We start from the raw sequence: 8,562 nt of genomic DNA, 5'->3' as shown, positions 1-8,562 counted from the left end.
CATAAAGAACTATACTGGGTATTTTGTAATATTTAATATTTAATCAGTACTTCATTTTATGTGTATCGTTTCACATTCTATTAGAGAAAAAGGGGAAAGCTTGCACAATTTACACAATCGATCAACTAATTGATATTCGGAAGCATAAAGAAAGAGTGCCAGTTTTATTCGTACTCACGACATCCAGTTATGTCTCTGATATTACACACCCGTACTTTTTTTTAAACAAATTTAATGAAAAGGTAATCAAAATTATGCAAATTTGTTGTATGGTAACGGTACCTCCATTCAACCTAGCTCCAGTAGCCATCTCATATAAGAAAACTATTAGTTAGGGTGACATCTACTGTCTTTGTTCAATAGATTTATTTGAAAATAATATGGCGGCTCTACTAATGAAATGACTATTGCTACAAAACTCCAAATTTTTGTGAAAAATTGCTTTTTTTTTTTTTCAAAAAACACAATCATCATTCTACAGATGACTAAGAAACAAACAAACAAACAAAAACCACATACCATTGTTTATTTCAACTCCTCCTGAGGCTCTGTGGCGCACGTCATTTGCCTCTCTGAAAAAAGCATATCCCACTTTGAGCAATCATATCTCACGAATTAAGATCTTCCCTAATAAAGAACAATATCGATAGAAACTGAATGATTAAATCGACAGAACCTTTCAAGATTAGGCTTTTTTTTAATCCACGCACAAAAGTAAGAAGCGCAAAACCCTGGTTACAGGGGAATTTCCCCTCAAATTTTGAATTCTGCAATTGTACAGTTAACATTTAACCAACCCTTTATGTCAATCATTTGCAAAATCGCTCGAAAGAATAAGGTAACTGTCAGTACGGCAAATGGACTCTTCGACTCTGACACAAATATTTTTACACATGAATTTGAATTCCACATTATATTGTCCAAAAACGAAGGCAACGCACTCTTCAAAGAAATTTCTATGTAGGCTTGGGCTGCATTGTGTTCGATAATTTATAATAATTTGAAAATGTCTGTCACTGTTATCATTAGAGTCTTCTTACAGTTTTTTTCGTCCTAGTGACGTTTGATTTCATGCATTACGAAACTTACAAGCTCACATTGTATTCGGCGTTGCGTGCTTCACTTGAAAGAAGCCACCTTTGATCGACGCCATTTTACTTTCAAATGATACTGTTGCCCCGCGTTATTCGTCGTTTGCTTTCATTTGATGCAGAGGTTAAAAATACACTTTCATCAGCAGACCCTGGATGGCTTTGATTGCTCTCACAACGTAGCCCGTGCTCGGCTCTGAACTACAGCGGCTCAGTGTGTCCGGCAACGTGTTCGATACGTGGACGCACATGCGTTGCGTCGCCTCATCTGCTTTTTCCTGGGTTTCTCACGTTCCCCTCGCCCAACCAGAGTTAAGCATCCACAGTAATTTGAAATCATTTTCCCAGGCGACTGTATTTCATCTCACTGAACACTCTGTTACACTTTTTTTTCCCGACTCCCAACGATTCGTTAGATGTTGTCGCTCACAAATTGTAGCAAATCGCATTGTACATACACTGCGGCTGTTTGGAACGGCCGCCATTAATCGCGTTCGTTGAGCTAAACTTGCTGTTCTCCATACAGCCCCACGACGGCGGACACGAGTAAGTATTTCCGATGTCAGTTGTACCGAGTCCGATCGACGCGACGTGACGCCTCATGCGCGAACCGGTGATTGGACGGTGTTCATCAGTCCGGAATTGAACAATCACTGAGCGTCTAGGAGCTCTCGAATGTCCGCCGTGCCTATTATATACGAAGGAAAAAAGAACTGATTACAAAATTTCTGCTTTTTTATCAAAATTGTTTGTGGCTAAGAAAACGTGTTTTTTTTATCTTTATGTATTGATAATAAACATCGCAAAGTGTGACTAGTGCAAGTGGTTTCTCAGTGACAAACACGGTAACTGTTCTCTATGTAAAATATTGCTGATAAATTTTATCGCCGTCTGTCGTCAGCCCTGCATTCGACGTGTGCCCCAAGTGTGTGCCGTGAGCGACAAGTTGTGCATCTTGATAACGTGACTGTGACGCGTGATTGTTTTTTTTTTTCAGTTGACTCTACAATGTCTGGTAAGGACTATTTCGGTAAGTTTAGCCTATCTGATCAGTACCGGCGGGAGAATCCTTCCGCCGGTACTCGGGGTGTTTATAGAGTCCGTTATCATACCGGGTCAGTCTAGCGATTGTGTTATCTGGCTGGCGTTATGATAATAATGCGCTGGTGTACTGTTTTGCCGTAAATAATAGGGGTAGGACCCATCTGCAGCAGCGATAGTGACTTCTAGAGGGGGGCCAATACTGGGTGATAACGGGATATCAGTAATCGGTTCTGAATTAAAAATATCAACCCACGGACGCTGACGTCGAATCGCGTCGGAACTAAAGCCACAACAAGAATCTGTCGGTTATCGGTGCTTATCTGCTTGTATAAGGTACAGAGTAGTGCTTGAAGGAAAATCGGTCTTATCATGAAACCTGAGATTAGCAACTGTTGAACTTGGGAGATATTCTATCAGGGCGACCTTGAAAGGAATGCACCTAGCATAGTACCCAAGGCAGCACGATAACTTATCTTCGCGGGTGTGGGTTATACCGTTATATAGTTGGTGCAGGTGCATCTCAGCATTTGAAAAGGAATATAATATACTACTGGCTACGTTTTGCATAGACCCCGGTGTCGTAGGTGGACACATAAAATAAAGTCATAAATATTGTTCGGTGTAGCGAATCGAGATAAAGAATTGTTTAGAATAGAATTACAACCACGTATGCGAAGTCACATACTCTTTTCGAGAACCGTGCCGTCTATTCGGGGCTTCCACTCGGAATTCAGTTGTTTAGTGCTTGTCGATTTGTCAGCATTGACGATACTGCTAATGGAGCTAATTAAGTGTGTTTATGGGTTACGTAATGCACTTTTTGTAAGGAAAACAAAATCTGTACGAATAAAATTGTAGCAAAACATAACTTATGTTCGAATGCAGATGTAAAAAATTTGTCTTATAATGTCTAATCGAAAACCAATATCCGATTATATTTTATGAATTTTGAATTGCAACCGATTGAAAACGACGGAACACACTTAAAACCAATTCTCAAGATGGGTATAGTTCAGTACTTTGTTTTTCGAGATTTTCTGAGTTTTCGGTAAAGTGAATCTTTTTGTCGAGATTTGGTAGCTTTTTGTGTTGAACTCATCAGTGAGTTTAGCGTTTACCTAAATTCGGCTTGCCAACTCTCATTTACGTTTTACATTTACGTTTGGCACTACGAGGGTTGTTACTTATGTATTTAGTCTAAAAATAAAAACAGTATTCTGTTTGATCGGAAATGGTTCCATTGTTTCTCAAAATATTTCCCTAGATGACCAATATACTTTTGCAGACGTCTGAACCAAATTTTTTAATGGGCGTACACTGGGGTCACCGAATAGGTTTCTTTTTTATGCGATTTTTTACGCGGATATCCGAAGTTACGTGGTTTCTTTACGCGGTTTTCTTGTTTTGTCTTAGAAATGCATGAAACCTCGAGATCTGGTGTTATCCCGAATATTTTTTAAGTCAACTCTTTGACACTTAGAAAGTTTTCGATTTCTCAGTCGATTTTCACAGTCTCAGTCGATTTTCAAAAAAAAAATTTTTTTTTTTAACATTTCACCAGATCTGTACGTTTCATGCTTTTCTAAGATATTTGGCATTAAAAGTTTTTTTCATTACTTTTGAGGGTTTTTTACGCGGATTTCCGATGTTATGTGTTTTTTTTTGCGAATTTCCGAAGTTACGCGGTTTTTTGCGAGTTTTTTACGCGGTACGTATCCCCTGCGTAAAAAAGACCTCAATGTACATCAAAAAGAGTTGGTCCATGGTTTTTTAATGCTTCGACAGTTTCTTCAGAAGCATTAAATTGCTCTCCACGCAGTTTATTCTTCACGGAAGGGAAAAAATAGGGTCCATCAATTCAAAAGCAATGGTAGCGATATGTACGTTTATACCGAAAAAAACAAGCCACCATTTTCTTTAAAGTGTTTCGAGCGCTAGAAATTGGTTATTCATGGAACACCCATACAATTGAATGCTGTTTAGTTTCGGACTCATGATTAAATTCATGTTTCGTGTAGATGTTATACACCAAATTTGAAGTACCACGATTGAATTTCATCAATCGACACGAGTCTTTTTTAAAGTGAGTGATTCTCTCAGGACTAACTGTTCATGCAAAATGAAATATAAGCTTTTCATTCTAATGCTCAAGGCTGCCTCCATTTCACGGTACGTCACATGGCGGTCTTTCATTTTCAAATTTTTCACAGCATTGATATTTTCTGACAAAACAACTGATTTTGGGCGAGCTTCTTCTAATTCATCGGTAAGCGAACTACGTACCAGATTTTTCACAGTCGCATAGGATGGTGCTACACTGCTAAAAGTCGAACTAAGTTGATTCAAGCTCGCTTGCCTTGATAATCCATGACGTAAATCATAATAAATAATTACACGTAAATGTTCACAATTCAGTTCCATTTTATTTGCTGAAGTAAAAAGTTCAACTCACTGTAAAAAAAAAACAAGTAGCAATACAAGCTTAAATGACAGAATGTTCTGAAGATGGCACTGGTTAAAAATGTCAAACTTTATGATGGAAACGACAAATCCACCGGGCAACACTTGATGTTTTAAAGGCTAAATACATAAGTTACAAGCTACGTATAACACATCATTCATTAAAGGCTGTCCCAGAAAGTATGGACGCACTTTGATTTCGCTGTAAATAATTCACAAGTGTTAGATATTCAAATTTTATTCGATATACTGATAATATTAGACTACAACAACAGAATATTATTCTCAACATTTGCTACTTAGCCATTGTAGGTAGACTAGCTGGCGCACCTTCTTGCGAACGTTCCTCATTAAATTTGACACTTTTTTCCAATCTTTTTCGAACTGTTGAATGGTTTCGGCTGCCGAGACATGTTTCCTAATATGTGTCTTCGTTAATGCCCAAAATTCCTCAATTGGTCGAAGTTGTGGGCAATTTGGTGGTTTTATGTCTTTTGGGACGAAAGTGACATTTTTGGTAGTATACCATTCTACCGTTGATTTCGAGTAGTGGCAAGAAGCAAGATCTGGCCAGAAGACAACAGGATCCTTGTGGCTTCGAATCATGGGTAGAAGTCGTTTTTGTAAACATTCCTTGATGAATATTTCGCTGTTCATTGAAGCAGTGGTGATGAAGGGTTTCGAAATCTTACCACAGCTACAAATTGCTTGCCAGACCATAGATTTCTTACCCAATTTTTCGACTTCAATCGATGTCTCGGACTGGTTTAACACTTGCTATTCTCGCACCGTATAATATTGTGGTCCCGGCAAGGATTTGTAATCGAGTTTCACGTAGGTTTCGTCGTCCATGATTATGCAGTTCTAATTTCCAGCAAGAATCGTATTGTACAGCTTTGGAACCCTCGGCCTGATCGATGCTTCTTGTTTCGGACTACGTTTTGGTTGTTTCTGCTTCGAAGGTTCGAAGATTCAAACGTTCTTTAGCACGAAGAACATTTGACTTCGAAGTGCCCACTTTTTTGGCCATATCCCGAACTGAAACTCCTTCTTTTGTTCGATCGCCTTCAGTATACGTTTATCCAACTGAGGGTTAAAGGACCTTTTTTCGACCCGTTTTCGTTCTATCTTCAAAGGTGTTATCCTCACCGAACTTTCTGATTGCATTTCGCACGGCTTTTTCACTTACTCCTTCCATTTTTGCTATCTTTCTCAGTGACAGTCCGCGTTCTGTGCACCATTTGTACACAATTTTTCGACGTTGTTCTGCTGAAAGTCCACGCATTTCGAAACATACTAATGAAAACGAATAAACAACTGCACAAGCGGTTAGAGAAGAGTGTAAACAACTGGACGCAGCCATGAAAATTGACATATTCTGAACCATTGCGAAATGGCAGCGGTTTTTGGTTGCGTCCATACTTTCTGGGACAGTCTTTAAGTCGTGTGAATGACACACAGATGGCGCTATCATAATCAAATTCATATGATATGTTTGCTAGACCCTGTCATGTTAGAGAAAAATCAGTCTTCAGTTCAGCTACGCCACCGCACGGAATCAAACATATCATGTCAATTATATGAATATACAGTGATGCTATTTTTGTCATATTTTCACCATTTTGCTATTTTTGACATTTCTTTCACCTACCTGTCTGCACGAGATTTGACTATATACTATGTGTGACATTTTCATGACGTTTCGATTAGTCAGGAAAAAATGATAGCCATTTAAGTGACGCTACTATTATCATTTTCAAATCCATGGATTCAAAACAATTTCGTGTGTTAATTTATCATTGTTTCTTGATGTGAAAAAAAAACTGTACAAGCTCTGCAATGGCTTCAAAAGTATTATCCAACTGAGGTGGTTAATCCAGAAAACCTCGGAAAAATCCTCAAATTTGTTATATCTTATCGTGAGGCCATAAAGATATCAGTTTACAATTATGCATGAACATTTAACCATGAGAAAGTTCTTTTCAAAGTGGGTGTCGCGGTTTGATGATGTCAGAACAGTGCTTGACCATATTTACAAATAAATACATCAGACTTTATGCATTGATAGGAGACAATGGATGAAACATGGATCCATCACGTGACTCCGGAATCAAAACGAGCATTTCCTGAGTGGACTGCAGCCGGTGAACCACCTCCGAAGCGTTAAAAAAACACAACTGTCAGATGGTGATGTTATGGTTTCAGTATTTTAGGATGCATATGGTATAATCTTAAAAAGGAAAAATATTCAACATCGAATACAACATAGCGTTGAATTGAGCGAATTACACTTCCTCATCCACCGTATGGTTCAGATTTGGCGCTCAGTGACTACTGGCTATTTGTTGATCTCAGAACAAATGCTCGCCGGAAAGAAATTTAACTCAAATAAAGAAGTAAAAACAAATCCTTCAACAAGCACGGTGAAAAGTTGAAGAAGCATTAGAATGATTGTATTGCTCTTGAAGGAGATTGAAATTAATGAATAAAACCGATTCTTGGATAAAAAAAATGTTTTCCATAGTCAGTCACACGACTTTTTGAGTGATGTATTAGAAACACACTCTTGAAATCAAAATTTCGCTACTTATCACCTTGTTGACTCCGGAACAGAAAATCGTATCTGGTTAAAGTTCTTAGTTAGTGTTCTTTGGGATCGTACACGGAGAAAAATCCATTGCCGGTACCATGACTGAAAAATCATGATCATCATGCTTGTCATTCATGATTTCATGAGTAGAATGATTCATTTTATGAGCTCATCTCACATGAAAATTTGCATGATATAAATCACTTTACTCATGAAGTCATGAATAGTAGGTATGATTTCAGTGAGTAGAATCGTTGTACTAGTTATCTTATAATTCTGTACACTATGAATCGGCTGCGATGTCTGTTGAAACAGAAAGGCCAAATTCCACAGAAGGAATGTAATGCCAAGACTGTTTGGCAAGGCATGATTCCATGAGATGACATGTTTCATGATTTCATAGATCTTTAATCATGGTATCGGGAATGAATTTTCATGCGTGAAATACTATTTATTTGAATCTTAGTTTGGGAAAATTTATTCAGAAATTATAGGAAAAATTTGGCACATATTTTATGCGAATAAATCTTTACTAATTCTTTCTGATGAAATTTAATAGTGGGATAATAAGAACTTTTGTATGATACTTTGGTTGATTTTGGTTTTATCTACATTATATAAGTTTGATAATACGAAAATAGTTAGAATAATTACAATTGTTGCACATTGATTCATTCAGATTAATGATTTAGCTATAACAAAAAGATACGTGATTCCCGTGAATGTTCTAAATAAATATTTCGTATGACACTGGATCATATTTTTTTCAATTGTAGATTAAATATAAAAAGCAAAGCCATTAGATTTATCTCACTGGTGAGTGTGACACGTAAATATTAATAGAGTAGACGAATTGTGCGTCAACTTGAACCTTGTCATAGAAAGTCACTTCGCGTACTTTGTTTTCCCAAAATTGATTTAGACTACCTTTTGAAATGGGCCTAACATTTTGCACCGAATTTTTCAAATTGTTATTGTTGGAAAATGATGAATCCTACAAAAATGTGTAGTACTAGTAATTTTCACAAAACCAGTCAAATTTTCGTATAAAAATACTGAAAAAATGCAAATTCTAATCCCACTGTCAAACACCGATTTAAAAAGTTTAAAGTCGATTTACAAAAATGCTTTATTTTGATTTCGAGAAATTTTGTCCCAAGTAATTATGTTCTCTTCCAAAGTTTTTTCTGTCGTCCAAACTAAATTTGTCTTCGAGTATCATTTTATCGAAAACTAAAGTGAAAGTCATAATCATCCAAGAACTCAATAAAACTCAATTTGTGAGCAGATTTTACCGCTGGTTGACCGATATTTGAAAGTCGGTTTTTCAAATTTTTAAGTAAAAATCCTGGGTTTTCAGTGTATGACTCGATTTAG

The 8,562-nt window shown here is 37.2% G+C and overlaps 1 protein-coding gene across 2 annotated transcripts in view; it reads left to right on the top strand.

Moving 5' to 3' along the window:
* The first annotated feature begins 1,646 nt into the window (after positions 1-1,646).
* LOC131427713 (transcription factor mef2A-like) overlaps positions 1,647-8,562 on the top strand; it is a 72,355-nt gene continuing 65,439 nt past the window's right edge. For both annotated transcript variants that reach the window (XM_058591153.1, XM_058591152.1), the window contains exon 1: positions 1,647-2,121. In XM_058591153.1, the coding sequence (XP_058447136.1) occupies positions 2,100-2,121 (22 nt within the window). In that variant the 5' untranslated portion in view covers positions 1,647-2,099. The remainder of the gene's footprint in view (positions 2,122-8,562) is intronic.

The sequence above is a fragment of the Malaya genurostris genome, chromosome 2 (genome assembly GCF_030247185.1).
Source record: "Malaya genurostris strain Urasoe2022 chromosome 2, Malgen_1.1, whole genome shotgun sequence".
NCBI lineage: Eukaryota > Metazoa > Arthropoda > Insecta > Diptera > Culicidae > Malaya > Malaya genurostris.
This window is presented reverse-complemented; position numbering and strand designations above follow the sequence as displayed.